Below are 19,765 nucleotides of genomic sequence, written 5' to 3' on the forward strand. Positions count from 1 at the left end.
AAAGAGACCGATTCTTCATCTGGACCTACTGGTGGCGAGGATGTGGAAGAGCCCCGCCCTGAGGAATTCGTTCCGGTTGGATGTTTGACCATAGGCGATTTTAAAATTGAAAAGCCTTCTCCGAAACCGGGTCGGTGTGAGCCGATGTCAAGGTACCAATGTTCAATCACCGAAAAAGTTCTCGATAAAGTCATACAAGAATGCAACTGGGATAATAAACTCTTAGTAATCCCATCGCCTGATGAATCGATTACTACCTACGTCGAAGGGTTCTTAAGCGTTTATACTTATCCTTTCACGTTGGGACCCCTATACCTTGTCATCATTGCCTTTTGTAAGAGGAACGATGTGACCCTCGGCCAAATCCACCCTTCCTTTTGGAGGGTAGTGATTCTTCTTCGATTTTTCTCAAGCAAGGTCAAGCGGCGTATCTTCACCCTCGATCATCTTATGCGTCTTTACAGTCCCTGACTTTATCGAGGAGAGCTGATCAAGCTTGCTCGCCGAGCAACCAAAGCGCCATTCTCGAGCATAGACGAGACCCGGGATCGGGGTTGGATGGGCTTTTTTGTTCGAATCAGAACCTCGGATCTGATCCCTGCCGATGACTTCTCATTTCCCGAGAAATGGAATATGAGTCGTGAGTAAATGTTTCTCTTTATCCATTTTGATTTTGTGATTGCTTTCTATTTTGTTGATCCTTTTTTCATTATCGCAACCGTAGCTCAAATGCCGGAACCGATCCCGGATCTTAGACAATGGGTCGAAAGCCTGGTGTTGCAGAAACCGTACTCCGAGCGTGCTTGGGTCGAATTATCAAAGGGTCGATAGGAGGCCAACAGTCATGGTAAATCTTTTTGTCGACTTGTCTCTTCATCGGTTTATATAGTAAATCTCTTGCTTTCCTTTTGTAAGACTTGGGAAAGATGTAGTCATGAGGCTGCCATCTGGTGGCGAAGAAGTTCCTGTCCTGAAGCAGGTGAAAGAAAGGAAGAGAAAAGACGTATCGGGCTCCCCGAGCTCGGAAAAGAAGAAACCGGCTAAGAGATCTCGAAAGCCGAAGGGGGGCTCTGGTGTTATGTCTTCGGATGCGGTCCGCCATTCAAAGGCCGAGCCCGAAGAAGGAGAGGAGAATTTAGCATGCGTACGGGCTAATGTTATGATTCAACAGTCTTCCAATTTGGTGGAAGAAAATCAAGGAACCTTGGCCATAATCCCAGAACAAGAAGAAGCCGAGATTATCCCTTCTCGAGCTAAGATGATTGAAAGGGATATCGATGGTGGATCTTCTGAGGCAGTAGAAGATATTTCAAGGGATGAATTCAGGATAGTTGACATTGGCAGATCCCCTCAAATTTCGGATGCCATGATTCGAGAGGCCGTCATGTTTTGACCGTACGACTGACTCAACTCGGTTTTGACCGTACACAAATTAATTTAAAAAAACTAAGTCAAAATTAGAAAGTGAAGCATCCGAAAATATTAAAAGGAAATAAATGTACATAGAGGATGAAAACTAGAATTAAAGAAGCAGATAAATATTATAACTAATGAGAGAGAAAATTACTATTATTGAATCACTCATTTATACAACTTGAATCAAACTAAAAAATACTAATCATTTATACCCTTCGGCCGCCCCTGTATTTTATCTTTTTACGATGTCAGTGCATATGAATCAAATTTACTAATTTAATATAAATAAAAGACATGTTAATGAGACTTACTTGAGATTTCAGCCGCCTGCTTAGGTGTAAGCATTGCAGAAAAACCTCTAAAAGTTTTGTGATAGTGGTGAACAGTAGCATTACGAGCATGATGAATACTTAAAAAACAAAAAAAAATGCAATTTGTTAATTAATTAGACTATCATATTTTAACTACGAAAAAAAAGATTAAAAAGAGAAGAAAATTAATGATGAAATTTACCTTCCAACTACAGAGGCTAATATATCATGGTTAGAATCAATAAGAGATTGATCGTTCGGAAATGAGTGGTTGCCCATATAGACGATGTATTGCTACAAAATTCAGAAGAAAAAAGAAAACAAAAACATAATTAGAAAACTTATTTATGATTAGATCCAAGAGTTCAATTTGGTGGCTTCAGTATTTAAGGTTTTTAATCAACACTAAACTCGTTATACTTTTTGAAATTATAGGTTCCAAATTTAATATTTTTTTTAAAATTGAATATATATATATATATATATATATATATATATATATATATATATATATATATATATATAGTCTATTATTATTGAGTTGCTCCATCCGCCTCTGATTATGTCTCAATGCTCATATCTCTTTTATGATGCCCGAAAATATGCAATTTAGAGTAAGGATTTAAGCTTTACGTACTAACATTATAACAATTGTCTACACTATCAACATAGTTTAACTGGTTATAGAAAAAGAATATAGAACAAGAAAAGAAAAAAGCTAGTTTAGCATTTGTTCTTTTTTCGAACATGTCGTTTTTTTTTATTTATGAATTGTTGTTGTTTAAATGTTTGCATCAGCGTAAGCTGCCTACATCACACCCATGGTATATGGCATTTTCCTAGATTTTGCCTATATCACACCCCTTGGGTGCCGGTCCAGGATTTTGTACACGCGGGTTCAATCTTAGAAGTACATAACTTTAGTCGTAAAATAGTAGTTGTCAAGTGGGTTCAAATAAAATATTTATACAAAATTTATACAGCTTTAATCCTAATTTATACATATATGAATGTGTATTATTTTTTGATAGTTGAACCCGCTTGACATCACGTGCGTCCGCCACTGTTCTCAGACCCTGCATAAATGCCGGATACCTTGTGCACCGGACTTTTTTATTATTTAACGTGCATGAAAATTTCATAAGAAAGAAGAAGATAATAACCTTGGGATGATCCACCCGTCCATTAGCAGCAAGAAAAGAAGAAACTAATTGCATGCAAAAAAGAAGACCCAATAAGAAAGAAAGAGTTTTCATTCTTACTGTAAAAATTGAAATATGCGAATGAATATGGTGGAAGAAGTAAGCTTTTATTATTAGAATTTATGTTATATATATCGTCAAATTCTTACACTATCAGGTCACTTTTACATGTTATATCAGTAATATGGTATGAAGTAATCGCAATTTGACTATAACTTAAACTCCATTATTAGTCATAAATCATAATTACCAAGTCCTCAAGTTTCGGGTTTACTCTAATCCACGGAAAAAATGAAAGAGAAAAAGAAAGTATATACGTTTATCAATTATCATAAATGTCACACATTTGGTATTTTTTTTCTTACTACTTAAATAGTTAAACAAAAATAGACCCTTTGACCATTATTTTCAGATTATTGTTGATAGTTTATAAAATCTTTGTTAAAACTTTGCTTGTAAATTGAATTAGGTTAGATAAGTCAAGATGGAGGAAGTATAACACATCAAACATTTTATATACTATTGTATATATGCTGCTAATTGATTCATTAATTTGCTAACTAATTACTTGGACATAAGAAATTTCATGTGGAGCTAATGCCTTCATAAATCATAATTACACAGGTGAACTTTTCGACTTCTTTCTGAAGTTTCAAGAAGAGATATGGGAAAAGGAAGCTCCTATATATCATTTGCTGAGGTGTTGTCAAATTCCATGTTTTCTATTCCGTGGTGAAATAAATATATAATACAGTCAAACCTCTTTTATAAGATTTTCGTTTTTTCCCGATATTTGGCTATTATAGTGAATGACTGTTATACGCCTAAATCCTAAATCGACATTTAAAATCTTTCCTTATACAACTATTCATGAAACAGTAGCCTCATGTCTACAATCTGCGCGCTCTTCATCTTCATTAAGAAGTTGGTACCTTTGATCTGCATTTGCTTCTTCTATAGCTGGTGCACTAACAGGATCCTTCGCACTGTTGATGAACAAAAGAAATGGTACTAGCTATATTTAGTAACTCATCAAGTCAAGAACTATAAATAGATCACTAATCCAAAGCTTACTAATTACAGTACCATATTTTACTCATGAAACTTGTCAACAATATTGTTCACATTTAACCTCCCGTATACTATCGGGCCAAATTACCCCCGCCCTGGTTACCAACCTTTTCAAAGTTACCCGAGCCATTGGAGGGGGAAGGGGGGGTTAATTTTGAAAAGTTAGCTAAACGGGAGGGGAAAATTTGGCCCGGTAGTATAACAAAGGTTAAATGTAGACAATATACGAAAGTAGATAGGTAAATTTGACCCTGGATATACTTTCTTTCTGGGTTTTAAAGCATAACAACAACAACCACTCACAGGAGGAGTCTGGGAAGGGCAGGATGTATGCGGCACCCTGGGAGGGCAGAGAAGTTGTTTTCGAAGTGTTTCAAAGCATGTCATTAGTTTTTCTGTTTTGTTTAAGGCATCTGGTATTCAAGGTGTCACACTATAGCATGTTTACTTTTACACGTTGGTATAAATTTTGCAGTCAGTTGTGCAATTTCCTGCATCCCTGTTTAATTTGATACTATGAATGTTTATAATCATGAGGCGAGACAACAAATACAAAGTGCAGGACATACGTTTTTGAGTATATGATCAGCCCCGTAACCACAAGTGCAAAAGCTACGAAGTACAGCCATTCAACCTGCAAATATCAATTAGGAGCGATCAACACAGGGTATATTAAGAAAACTAGAGATAGATACGGCTGAAACCATCAAAATTCAAATGAGCGAAGAGAACGAATAAACATACCTTTTGCTTGTAGAAAAATGTTCTAATGACAACTGCCCACACATCAGATGTGAGAAGAGATAGATTAAACAAAGTTGATCCGCTCATCTGTATCCATATTATCCTTCTGTTAGAGTTGATATTGAGATCACATGTTTCGGTTTTAGATGCATTTTAACTGATTTCAATTAATCCCTTATTCCAGAGTTAAAAAAATTCAACAATTACACCTCACGTCCTAGGTAGTTGGGGTCGGCTATATAAATACTCCCTATCCATTTGGCTCAGTTTGGACCGATTTCATTTCAGTATTCGATAATTTTGGGTTCTTTAATACTAGAAGTTCTCTAATATTGACGTCAGATGCTTAACATTGATATACTTTATCTCATTACAGTAATGAGATTATACTTTGTACTTTTTTTATTATAGCATTATATTTTTCCTAATAATATACAGTAATAAACTGAATATTGTATAGGATAAAATTATGTAATCTAAGGCGGAAGTAATGTTTTGGAAAACTTTAATCCGGCTTTCTGCCAATGCAGATTTTAACTTACAAACTATGTCCAATATAGCATCATGAACTAGATATCTAACAACAATTACATCAATTAGATCATTCAGCGGTTATCAAAGACAACGTCACAGTCGTTGTATTTAATTATCGTGTAACTTGTCTGCAAATGAAACGACATCTATGAATCAAACCTATAGCAACAGAATCAGTAGTCATTGGGACTATAAAGTGAAAGTTTTACCTTAAGAAGAAAGGGAACAAAGGTGTAGAACATAAAGCTTGCAGTTGCATAACCACAAAAGGCTAATATCTGGAAGAAAAAAAAAACAGAACAATGTCACATCGGATAATAGGATCTTTTTCTTTTCCTTTGGAAAAAAAAAAAGAACAATTTTTTTTATGATCGAGAAATCCGTTTGGTGCCAACCCTTAGGACCAACCGCAGCTTTCGAAACTCGTGGATAATGAATCCATCCCTCTATCTTCTCTATTTAAATTCCATGCTTAGTTCGCATGGCGCAAGGCTCGAACCTATGACCTATATCACAAGTCCTTCAACCTTTGCCACATGAAATAAGTCCTAGCTGTTAAGTTCCTATTAAGAGATCAAACTCTAAAAGGAATTGCATTATTTTAGTGTTTTCTAACTCTAACTGCATAATTTTTTTGAGAAAGTACTCTGTCTAAATTATTGGAATATCTAGGCCAAATACTAAACGAGAGAGATGTATGAGGTGGAAGAGGAAAATTAAAAAGAACATATCTCATGTTTCTGTAGGTAGAAGATTGAACAACAGAAAGGCTAAATCATGACTCCATTTTTAGAGTAACGGCCCTGGTTTTCATGAGATATTATTCTAACGGAAACACAGAAGAATATTTTTTTTGAGAATGAAGAAAAACACAGAAGAATGAGAAGCAAAAATAAGAACACACGACGCTAAGTCACTTACAATCTCTGCAGACCACTTGACTGATTCCAGACTCTTCCTTTCCAAGATTGGTCTGAAAATGAAAATTTGTACATTTCATAGTTCCACAGCTATATGAAAAACATCTTATGAAAAAATAGTTTTAGGTAGAAAGGATACATCTCAATTATCGTAACAAGCCACCCAAAAAGACCAATCATGGAAACCACTTCAATACGATCTTTCTTTTTGACACAAAACTCCTGCATTACAGTAAATGTACCATGAAATTTTGATAAGAAGTTATACATAAGTTAATATTAGAGTTGCAATTAGGTAGAAGGGTGGAATTTAGAAATAAAGACATAAGAATACACCAACCTCGCCGACATTACTCATTGCAAAGAAAAATGTCCCAATGATCACAAATATATCGCCAAGAAGAGGTTTTGAACCACCTGCAATGAAAATGACCAAAGTCCCCCAAAAAAAAAATTACAATTTCTTAAATGGAACAACTTCCTAACAAGGAATGCTAATTAACTTTTCTCCACCCCACCCCCGCATCTCTCTCTCCCTCTCCCTCTCCCTCATACTCTTTCTTTTCCGCTCAAGATATGAAGTGCTTTCAAAAACTCAAGGAAAGATGGAAAGGTACCTTGACAAAAGATGAAATACAACATTAAAATGTTCTCATTTACTACACCTAAATGAACCATTTAGGAAACAGACAGTCTCACCTCCACTACTCGCCTTAGCATCCGACAGAAGCACAAGTCCGAGACCAGCTAAACAGACTGCTGCACCCAAGAATTGCCATGGAGAATATCGTGTACCCAAAACTAACCATGTCAGAAGTATCACCCAAGCTATTGTCCAGCAATCCAGTATCGTCACGCTGGTGATTGATGAGTATTGATATGCTTTATTTACTGCAATACACTAAATGGAAATTAATTTCATATCCTGGATAATTAAGACTATGCTAAAATTCCAAATATCCTTCAATGACGAAATCACAACGAGGAACTATGTAATTTATAGTTCATTACAGAGGGTAAAAGAAAAGAAGAAGGCATATGTAATTTATAGTTCATTAGAGCTCAATCCATTGCATTCATCTAAAAGGCATGGATTTGAAGTAAACACCCAAAAAGCGTTCTGCAGAGTGTGCAACCATATGAGTAAGTATAGAACAGAAGCACTGTAAACACGAGAAAAAGTATCTTTTTCCTTCTCAATTATGCCCCAATTCTCCAAATGTCTTGAAACTTCCTGTAGAATTATGAACTTCTTGTCTTGTTTTATTTATACAATTTCCTGTTTCCAAGTAAGCTACGGTATTTTGGACCATTCAATATACTATCTATGAATGGATTCCAGAAACATAGGCCTCAGGAAACATTTCAAGAAAACAACTGCAAGAATGTAGGCCAGAACCTCGTCTAGTCATAAACTCACGAAAATTTAATGAGGCCTATTTCATGAATAGATGGTACTTCAGTTCCAGGATTCAACAGTTTACGAAAGCTATACCCTCAAACATTGCAAGCTGAGTGATGGTTCAAGATTTCCTATTATTGTGCGTAGCAAAGCCGCAGAATAATGTATGCAAAGCAAAGTTAGGGGAATAAACTCTTACCAAGAAAATTTCCCTGGACATCAGCAAAGCTTAAAAGGGCATACCAATACCAAGGAACCTGCAAGCTCAAGACAACATTCAATTCACAACAATTATGTAAAATCAAATGCTAAATACACTATTAAACAGATATCTCTCTCTCCAATATTACTCTCTTATGGAAAATTGCCACGACGAGGAAAATAATACTCCCTCCTTCAAATTTATGTGATGTTGTGTGACTCGACATAACAGGAAAAAAGACTTTTGAAACAATGTGGTTCAAAAATGAACATGTCTTAATTAATTATTTATTACATTGGCTCTCACAAGTCAAATATCGGTATTTATTGTCAGCTAATAACAAAATACCTGTAGTTTCTGCCGCCGGTAAATCATGATGCCTCCATACACCAAAGCTAATGCTGTGTAAGAACAGAATGACAGGGAAAGTGGAGTATTTGCACCTACAAATGCAACCAAAAATTACCAATATAATCAAACTGCTTCTCACCTTTCAATTTCTTTCACAAAAAAAGAAACCCCATTTAGCCTTAAAAAAATCAGAAATAATTCAAGTACATAAAAAAGTAACCCGGACAAACAACCAAGGTGGATGCAGCCTATAAGCATTGGGTTCATTTGAACCTACTTTCCACGCAAAGCATAAATTTATGAGTAAATCACTAAGAATCACAGCAAATAATAGATATGAACACACATAATTATAAAAATATAATAGGTTCAATAACAAGAACCTTAAATATTGAACCCATAAAGCTTAAATCCAGAATCCGACTCTATCCCAAAACAAGATTTGCCCCCAAAAAGCTCTAAAGAAGCAACATACCAAGATTTGCAACTAGAGAAGAAGTGAAACTCATAAGGGCCATAACAAAAGACACCATTTGACCCAACAACAAAGGGTAAAAACTCCTCAATATTCCTTCATAATTCCTCCACCAGCTTCTGCTGCTGCTATCCATTCCCAAAAAAATGAAAACTTTCCAAGAAAAGCTTACAATTAATAGAAGCTTCAACTACAAAGAGCTGAAAAAAGCAACAAAAGAAAGATTTGTGAGGTATTTATGGTGAGTTTTTCGTCTATATATTAAGTGGAGTCACTGTCACAGATCCCAAATATCAGCTTATGTTTCTTTCTTACAAAAAAAAGAGTCGTCTTTTGTGGGGTCTGCCCAGAAAATAAAATAATATACTAACAAGTGCGTATTAAGCTCACAACAATGGCGGGAGGTAGCTACCCAACGGTCAAAACACGTTTATATTGTTAGATTTTTCTAATTACACGTGCCTTAATTTATGCCGTATTGCTCAAATTTTGCAATAAAACGCAATAAAAAGTGATTGGGTCTTATAAGTCGCATTTACAGAATGCACTCTATTAGTCGCATTTACAAGCTGCGCTATCGTATGTTGCCACACTTATTGTACCAAATACAACATTACACTAAAACCTCCCATACTAGGAACAGAATTTGAGATATATCCCTTGTATTTTAAAATCAAATATTTATACTCCTTGTACTATGAAATCCTACGCATACACTCCCTATGAGTTACATCTATGAGTAAATATATCGAAATATAACTATTAAAAGATAAACTGATTGTATAAAGTTTTTCTCTTTTTCATTTTAGTTGTTTATTTATTCTTCCGCCTCAAAATTATTTTTAAATTTACTTTTTATTTGTTTCAGTATATAAGAGGTTTAAAATTTTAGAAAAATGAGGGTAACAATGTTATATTTACGAGTTTTAAATGTACAATGTATATTCTTTAAAATCAATGAGGAAATTGTTGTTTTAGATGACTTGAGATGACTAGATGTTGAATGGATGGACCGGCACGGTTTGTATAGTCAGGAAAGTAAATAATCATTATTATAGAATATTCTAAACTAAGAGCATGTTTGACCAAGTTTTGAGAGATAAAAAGCAAAGCTGTTGGACTAAAATGGAAAAATACTTCTTCTGCTTTTGGAGAGAAGCTACAAATTCTAGTTTCTTCCAAAAAGCAGAAGTAGAAATTTAATTTATTCAGGACAAAAATAACCTTACAATATTTATATTTTCCAAATTATCCCTCATTAATTTAATAATTTTTTTTTCCTTTTTATTTCTACTCTACATTTATTCTCTTTTTTATTTTAATCATATTTTTATTCTCTTTCTCATATTCCTAAGTGTCACGACCTAAAATACACTAGTCACGATGGCACCTAACCTAACCCGTTAGGTCAGCCAATTAACAGTTAACACAATTCTAATAAAAAAAAGGTGATCAACAAATGATATATCTGAATTCCATACAATATCCCAAGTACTGTTAGTACAAGTCATGAGCTACTAAGATTGGATTATTGCAAAAACTGATATGAAATGAATACAACTTATGTTTGAAATATACATAAATAGAATTCAACTCTAAAACTACTCAAGGACAAGTGGTAGCCACACCCGGAAGGCACGAACATCTTCAGAGTAAGCTCCCGTCATCCACCGCAGCTCAGCTCCAAGATCTGCACGCAAGGTGCAGAAGTGTAGTATGAGTATAATTGACCCCATGTACTCAATAAGTAACAAGACTAACCTTTGGGCTAAGAGTAGTGACAAGCTTTTTAGTTAAAAGATACTCACTCATATAACCTGTGCAGTAGACTAGCAGTAGAACAATACTACAACATAACAGAGAAGAGTACAAGAAACGAATATGCGAAGCAGTAAATGATTACTAGAAGAAATCGCGATTTAATATTCCTCAATATCACGACCAATCCTTTCCTTAGAGCGATGCCCAATAAACCACGATAGTAAATCCATAATTTTTCTAGTTTGAGAAATGTACTCAAAATATCAAATCGAATGGCACGGCAACACCCTTCGTGCATTTATCTCATCCTCACCAAATATGCGTATAACAGTACCAACCAGGTGAAAGAAAGTCAATAACAGTAATGACAAAATGGTAAATACATAGGTAGAAATAACGAACAAGGCAGTACATATGGACAACGGTAACAAACTAGGTAAAAAGCATAGAGGTAAAGACAACAATTAGGAAAGAAGAACATAAATTTCACTAACTAACATGGTAGAGGGCCTAGATGTATATATAACAAACAAAAGGGATAGCATGATTTCATGAGCTAACAAATAAAAGGCATGAATAATTAACATGGTAGAAGGCTTAGACGAAAGTGCAACAAATGAGAAACGACATGGATGTAGATATAACAACAAGAAGAAAACACATGATATTTGCAAGTTAAACAGATAGAAGGCATGAACAATACAACAATAATTAAGATAGAGGACAAAGACAGATTAACAACGACAAATCACATAGAAAACATAGGTGCAATAGTAACAACTCAAGGTAAAGGCATGAATGTATAAACAAGAAAAAAATATCACAACATAATGCATGTCCCTCGTCCTCGCCTGCACAAAAACACCCTTTGTGCCATGAACACATGATAATATAAAAATATGATAATGTAAATGAAATGGCAGGACATCACCCATGGTGCTTTTACTCTCATCCGCACATGATAATGTAAATGAAAATATAACAACAACCCAGTATAATTCTACTAGTGGGGTCTGGGGAGGGTAGTGTGTACGCAGACCTTACCCCTACCATGAGGTAGAGAGGTTGTTTCTAATAGACCTTCGGCATCCTTCCCTCCAAGAACTCCCCACCTTGCTCTTGGGGTGACTCGAACTCACAACCTCTTGGTTGGAAGTGGAGGTTACTTACCATCAGAGCAACCCCTCTTGTCAAAAATAAAAATATAATAATATAAATAAAATGGCACGGCATCACCCTTCGTATTTTTACTCTCATCCTCACATGATAATGTAAATAAAATGGCACGGTATCACCCTTCATGCTTTTACTCTCATCCTCACATGATAATGTAAATGAGATCATGATAATGTAAATGAAATGGCACCGCATCACCTGTCACGACCCAAAATCCATTAAGGTCGTGATGGCGCAGGACACCGCCATCAGACAATCCAAAAATAAATACTTGATTTGGTTCTTATTTTTAATATTTTTGGAATCATATTTTCCTTCTATTAAATAGTAAAAGATGGAATTCACAGTGTAAATAATAATATTCCTAATAATTTCAATACAGAACAACCCATAATCACCCCAAAACCCGATGTCATAAGTGCATGAGTATCAACTAAGAAGTAAAAATAAAGTATAACATCTGTCCGGAATACAACTTAGACAGAAAAAATACAAATAACTCTGAAGCAGACTCTGCTGGCTGCGGGTCGTAATATAGAATGCAGCTCACGTAAGTCCTCGCATGTATACGCGCCTCTGTTCTCACAAGGCTAGTAGTCACACATGTACCTGCACAAAATTGTGCAACAAGTGTAGTATGAGTACGTAATCAATGTGTACCCAGTAAGTATCTAGCCTAACCCCGGAGAAGTAGTGACGAGGGGTCGACATCGACACTCACTAGTGGTCCAATAATATCAAGTACAGTAAGGAGGTGAGCAAATACGAGGCAAAGTAAATAAATGGAATAAACAAGTGTAAATATGTGGTACAATTATCCTCCTTTTACGAGGAACTCAAGCTCTCCATTAGAAATTTTCTCCTTAACCGGAGCATATATATAGATATAGTGGATCTTATCAGATAGATTGTCATAACTCCAATCGAAAAAACTCATAGATACACTGGCTTCTTGCCAAATATTACGCACGATTTCCATGAGGATATGATATAGGGAATGCCGAGGCGCACGGCCCGATCCAACATAAATATTTAAACTGTGCACTGCCGAGGGTCGAACGACACGAAGCATAGATCCATCTATTAAACTGCCGAGGCGAACGACCCGCTCCCATGAGAGTGTAGTACATAAATTCTGCCGAGGCGATCGTCCCGATCCCATAAGTGTGAAATACATAATCCTGCCGAGGCGAACGGCCCAATCTTATAAGAATAAGAAGCTTTGACGGGTCCTTGATCTCACTCACGAATAAACGTGTGAGTTGCAATTTCTTTAATAAAAACCTTTCAATGAAGTGTGTATGTATATATATATATATATATATATATATATATATATATATATATATATATATATCACGGAAACATGCCGTAAGAGGAGTAAAGTTATTCGGTGACTAATCGTGAACTTGTGAAGTCTATACAATAACAAGTCTAGTCTCAAGTAGGAATGTAAAACAGAGGAATTTAATAGGTGAGAAAATGCTCAAATAGTGCAGCTACAATATGATGTGAACCTAAGCCTACCCGGACAATAACATGAATGTAGCTACGTACGGGCTCTCGTCACCTCGCGCGTACGTAGCCCCCACAACAAGTAACACACATCCATATACAACACCTAGGGGTAATTTCCCCCTTACAGAGTTAGACAGGAGACTTACCTCACTCTGACGTTCCAAAACCGGCTCCAACACTGCCCTAACACCTCAAACCGGTGACCGCCGATCCAAAACTAGTCAAATAAGATGCAACCCAATCAAAATATACTCTAATACTCATAATTAATCAATTTATAACAATTTTTAACTCCGCTCGAAAAATCGATAAATCAACCCTCGGGCCCACGTACCCGAATTTCGAAAAATTTTGAAGACAAGCACTACTCATAGCACTATGAACTAAAATATATAATTTATTCTCAATTTCATGCCCAAATTCGCAATCAAAATTCAAGAATATCAATTTCTAGGTCTTTCTTCAAAATCCCAAACTTCCACAAATTTTCAAGTCTAAATCCATATATAATCCAAATATTTAACTTGCAATAGGTAGGAATCACTTACCTTGACATAGATAACGGAAATCTCCCTTCGAAGAGCTCCAAAAATCGCCCAACAAAATGAAAAATGGAGGAAAATGGCCAAATCCCGTCTTTTTAAACCTCACTGCCCAGGCGACCCTTCTTTGCGATCGCGGAAAGACTATTGCGATCGCAAAGGCCAAAGCAACACTGCCTCTAATTTCCCCTTCGCGTTCGCGTTCCACCAGCCGCTTTAGGCCCCCGCTCACTCATTTCCTCTTTGCGTTCGTGGTTGAGCCTTCGCGTTCACGAAGCACTACCAGGCCCACCTACGCATTTGTAGGCCCTTCACCGCGTTCACGTAGGGCAAAAATCACCATCCCAGGAAATTCTCCTTCACGATCGCGGGACTCCCTTCGCGTTCGCGAAGGACAACATCAGAACCAGCAACAACAACAGCCAAAACAACCCGAATTGATCCGAAACCACCCCGAAACATACCCGAGGCCCCCGTGATCCCGTCCAAGTCGCACAAACCAGTCCCATAATATAACACAGACCTGCTCGAGGCCTCAAATCACATCAAACAACACTAAAATCATGAATCGCACCCGAATTCAAACTTAATGAACTTTAGAACTTCAAACTTCTACATTCGGTGCCGAAACCTATCAAATCACGTCCGATTGACCTCAAATTTCGCACGCAAGTCACATTTGACATTATGGACTTACTCCAACTTTCGGAATCGGAATCCGACCCCAATATCAAAAAGTTGCCGGTCAAACTTCTCATAAACCTTCAGATTTCTAACTTCCGCCAAATAACCCCAAAATGACCTACGAACCTCCGAATCCACTTTCGGACGCGCTCTCAATACCAGAATCACTATATGGAGCTATTTCCAGGCTCGGAATCCCAATCAGACATCAATAACATTGAAATACGCCTCAACCCAAATTTTATGAAATTCTTCCAAAATGCCAACTTCCACAATAGGCGCTGAAATGCTCCCGGGGCATCCAAAACCCGATCCGGACATACGCCCAAGTCCAAAATCATCATACGAACCTGTTGGAACCTTCAAATCCCGATTCCGAGGCCGTTTACTTAAAAATCACACTTTAATCAATTCCTCCAACTTAAGGCTTCCGAAATGAAAATTTTCTTTCTAAATCAACTCCGAATTTTTCGAAATTCGATTCTGACCACACGTACAAGTCATAATACCTAAAGTGAAACTACTCAAGTCCTCAAACCGGCGAATGACGTGCTAGAGCTCAAAACAACCAGTCGGGTCGTTACATCACCCTTTATACTTTTGCTCTCATCCTCACATGATAATGTAAATGAAATGGCACGGTACTACCCTTCGTGCTTTTACTCTCATCCTCATATAATAATGTAAATAAAATGGCACGGCATCACCCTTCGTGCTTTATACTCTTCCTCACCAAGCATATGTATATCAACGACAAGCAAGGTAGGAAGCATGAAAAATATCAAGGAGAGTGATTAAACAAATATTTCAAATGAACATCAATCACAACTTTCAAGCCAATAACAATTCAATAAACCTCAAAAACCTTATTGTTAAAGTATTTCAACAAGTCTCAAAAATGATCTTCAACTCAAGTATAGAACCCAGCATATCAAGAATAACGGTCGTAGCAATGTATTAGTGATTAAGCATAATGATAATGATGACCGAATTTAACACATCAATAGTTTCACAAAAATCCGTCAAATTTTAATCAAGTTATAATAAGCTAGATCTTAGTTTGTAGTATTTAATTTAATATTCTTAGTAATCTAGGAGTCAAGTAAGACATGAAACAAGAAGGTCACATAATTTTACAAGGCATAATTAATCGTATAATTTATCCGCAAGCATGATTAACTCGTATAATTTATCCGCGAGCATGATTAACCCTGGCACATACATATACGCTCGTCACCTCATATATGCATCACCCTTGCATGTAGCAAACAATGGAAATTAGTAGAAAAAAATTCACCTAATAAAGTTAGGCAAGACACTTACCTCAAACAAGCCAATTTTTTTTTAATAAACTGCACATTTTGTTCATCTCCAACAAAGATACATTCAGCTGAGGGAGTATAGATAAACTAGCTAGCTTCCTAGATCACCCTTGTATGACAGCAAATACCAACTTTTACAAATGAGAAGTAAATACATATGAGAAACATTACACAAGTAATGTGCCTGGAAGAAGTAGATCCAACCTGTTCAAAAAAAGTACTAACATGAAGTCTATCCCTACTGTTAAAGACTGCACGGTCAAGGAGGATCAAAGGTAATGCATGTTCTGTTTAGTCTAGTCCTTCGAAATACTGGCAATTCCCATCTATCCATGCTCATGAGGCCCTTGATTTGAGGAGGAAGGTCAGAAAACACTCGAAACAGTTGGGAATGAGGGATAGAGTGACTGATGAATGCAAGTTTGTCTGCAAATCACCTTCCGAACGGCTCGAAACTAGCCAAAAGTAACTCAAAATTATCAAATAATGCCATAAAAAGCAAACCCAATCGATAAAGTTCTAATATTTACACATTTATTCAAAGTCAACCAAAAATTCAAACCCAAGCCCGCACCTCGGAACCCGACTTAACTCATAAAATTTGATAACTCATTTATTTACGAGTCCAACCAGTCACTCAATTCCAACTCTGAATCGATGTTCAAAACTCAAAAATTCACTTTAGGAAAGTTTAGACAAAAGCCCTCAATTTATCTTTTGAAATCATCAATCAAATGCCAAAAACGAAGATGAAATCACAGAATATAATCAAAACCGAGTAGAAAATACTTACCCCAATCCATGTGATAAAAATCGCCTCCAAAATCGTCCAAATTCGAGCTCCCCAACTCAAAATGTGATAAAATAACTCAAAGGTCCGAAATAGAGTACTTATATGCACTGCCCAGGTATATTCTATGCGATCGCGGGACCAGCTTCGCGATCGCGAAGCACAAAATGCTTAGTCTCGAAGAATCTCTACTCGAACGTGGCCCCAGGCTCGCGATTGCGATGAACATCTGCACAGACTAACACGAACGCGGACGCAACTGCGCGAACGCGATAAAGAAGTCATGAAGACCAGCCCAGCAGAGCTCTACACTACGCGAACGCGTAACCACTTGAGCGAACGTGATGCTTAAGCTCCAGCAACCTACGCAAACGCGGTCGAATATTCGCGAACGCGAAGAAGAAGATACCCAGATCCAGAATTACTACACGATTGCTTTCCCTGGTTCGCGATCGTGATGCTCTGCAAACACACCAGTAACCAGCAATGCAAAAACCATTAGAAATGATCCGAACCACGTCTGAAACTCACCCGAGCTCCTCGGGACCCAATCCGAACATACCGATAAGTCCCAAAATATAACACGGACCTACTCGAGGCCTCAAATCACACATAACAACATCAAAACCACAAATCGCGTCTCAAATCGAACTAAATAAACTTTTGAACTTTCAACTTCCAAATCTCGTGCCAAACCATATCAAATTAACTCGTAATGACCTCAAATTTTGCACACAAGTTTTAAATGACATAACAAAGCTATTTTAACTCCCGAAACTAAAATCCGAATACGATATCATCAAAGTCAACTTCCGGTCAAACTTATGAACATTCAAAAACTCCAAATTGCCAACTTTCGCCAATTAATGCCAAAACCTTCAAAAAAAATCCAAATGCAAATCCGGGCATACGCCCAAGTCCAAAATCACCACTTGGACCTAACAGAACCATCAAAAATCCGATCCAGGGTCATATACGCAAAAGTCAAACTTGGTCAACTCTTCTAACTCGAAGTTGCTAACATGAGAATCCTTCTTCCGAATCGATCCCGAATCACCGGAAAAGTAAAATTAACTATTCACACAAGTCATAAGTACGTCGTATGAAGCTACTCACGACTTCAAACAACTGAACGGAATGCAAATGTTCAAAACGACCGCTCGGTTCATTACACTAAGAGTAGATTTTAAATTTATATTGAATGATGTATTTTGACATATTTAAATTATCATGTAAATAATAAATAATACCAAACACTCAATATTATTGATTTGGAATAATTATTAATACGAATTTTTAATTTATATTTTTACTTTACGTTTTATATTTTAATTGAATTCTTTTCTAATAAATATTTAAATTTATTTTTGTTTTCTAAATAATACTAATCGCAAATTGAATCTTTACTGTCCTTTTTCGTAATTTGATATTTGAAAGTGCTTTTTTAAAAGATTGGCCAAATACAATGAGCTTGCAAAAAGCACTATTCAAACGAATTGGCCAAAAATAAACGGCTATTTTGCAAAAGTACTTTTTCAAAAATCACTTTTTAATATAACCGCTTTTCAAAATAAGCAATCTTTGACAACTTGGCCAAACGGGCTCTAAAAGGAAAAATAAAATTCTCTAATTAATATAGATCCTAAAGTAGAAGGAAGGTGGTTATTATAGAATATCTCTGTATTTAACAATACAAAGCAGTAAACATAATGATGAAAATTGCTGACTCTGATTAAAATTTAAGATTTATTACAAGATGAGCACACATATATGGTTGTATGAACCTTATTTGCCACAGTATCTAATTATCTTCGAGATTATTCCAACAACAACAACAATAACAAATTTAGTGTATTCTCATAAGTGGAGTCTGGAGAGAGTAGTGTATATGCCAACCTTACCCCCACCTTGAAGATAGAAAGGTTATTTCTGATAGACCATCGGCTCACGAAAAACCACTACTAAAAAATAGCAAATTTGTGACCGTCAAATCAATCGAAAATCGTGTTTTTCCGACGGATTTAAGACTGAAAAGTGTCAGTTGGAAAATACATGGTCGCAATATATTTGCGACAGAATCGGTCAAAAATTTGCGACGGATTCAGTCGCAAATTGAAAAATACGGGGACATTTAAAATTAGGCCATTTGCGACCGAATCATTCGCACATTTAGCGGCTGATTCAGTCGCTAAACAGAATTAAAAAAATAAATATAAATTAAAAGTTGCGATTGATTCAATCGGAAAATTAAAAAATAAAATTAATTTTTAATTAATTATTCCGACTGAAACAGTCGTAAATATTGATTATTAATTAATTCATCTGCGACTGATTCAGTCGCAAATCTTAATTAAATTTTGTTAGAAATTTTCATTTTGCGACTAAATCAGTCGCAAATCTGGGTAATTCCTAGTGAAATTTGTGACTGATTCAGTCGCAAATCTGGGCATTTTAAAGCAGCCGGCTGTATTTCTAATTACACCACCTGCCAAATAAAACAGCCAACCAAGCACCTAACAACCGAACAAAAACCTAATATAACAATCCAAAACCTAATATAACAATCCAAATCCATTATTTACTACAAAACGAACAGTAATATTTATAACAATTCAACCAACTAATCAAACAACCAACTATCAAACAACATAAAATACACATGTCTCTAACTTCAACTTTAAAACATTCAAATAGCCTATTCAAAATGAGTCTCCTCCTCAGACTCCATTGCAGCTCCTTTCTTGCTTTTCTTTTTTTTTATTTTTTTTGGATCAAAGCCTGAGTTGCTTGAAATTCTTACGACATTTGATCCACTCTTTGACGCATAGCTTCCATGTCCTAAAACATAAAAATTAATCTAATTTATTTCAAATTAGCATATGATAGCGCTCTAATACTTAGTCGATTGCATTTTCTTCATTTCGTTTCAATAATAAATAATATAATTAACACATAAATAAGGCATGGAGAATTTCTAAATGAAAAGCCGAAACAGAGAAGTATTGGCACTAAGTTATTTCTTAACTAACATAACTTGAATGTATAAAAATTCTAACTCTTTAAAATATTGTTTAACTCTAACTATTATAACCTAAATTATACGAAGTATTAGCACTTAAGTTGTTTCATTAGTTATTTTTTATATAAACAAGAATTTCATACTTATAGAACATACCCAAATTATTCTAATTTTTTTTCTTGATTTACTATTGAATACATACAAGTATACTAGCCATTTTCACAAGAACATCTAACTAAAAAGGAAAAAAAATAGCTAATTAATCTAAACAAGTATATACATATTATATTGTAAATATTATTGCTAATTTATCTATACTATATTG

General features: G+C 35.9%; 1 protein-coding gene across 1 annotated transcript; it reads right to left on the bottom strand.

Moving 5' to 3' along the window:
- Positions 1–3,592: 3,592 nt before the first annotated feature.
- Positions 3,593–8,943, bottom strand: LOC107763029 (uncharacterized). Its single transcript, XM_016581437.2, has 11 exons — positions 8,629–8,943; positions 8,151–8,245; positions 7,800–7,857; positions 6,898–7,089; positions 6,539–6,615; positions 6,338–6,420; positions 6,200–6,251; positions 5,488–5,556; positions 4,745–4,831; positions 4,570–4,634; positions 3,593–3,915 (listed from the first exon to the last, which is right to left on the bottom strand). Exons 1-11 carry the CDS (start codon positions 8,762–8,764, stop codon positions 3,798–3,800), a joined length of 1,032 nt encoding a protein of 343 aa, XP_016436923.1. The 5' UTR covers positions 8,765–8,943; the 3' UTR covers positions 3,593–3,797.
- Between the last annotated feature and the right edge of the window lie 10,822 nt (positions 8,944–19,765).

The sequence above is a fragment of the Nicotiana tabacum genome, chromosome 2 (assembly GCF_000715075.1).
Source record: "Nicotiana tabacum cultivar K326 chromosome 2, ASM71507v2, whole genome shotgun sequence".
Classification (NCBI taxonomy): Eukaryota; Viridiplantae; Streptophyta; class Magnoliopsida; order Solanales; family Solanaceae; genus Nicotiana; species Nicotiana tabacum.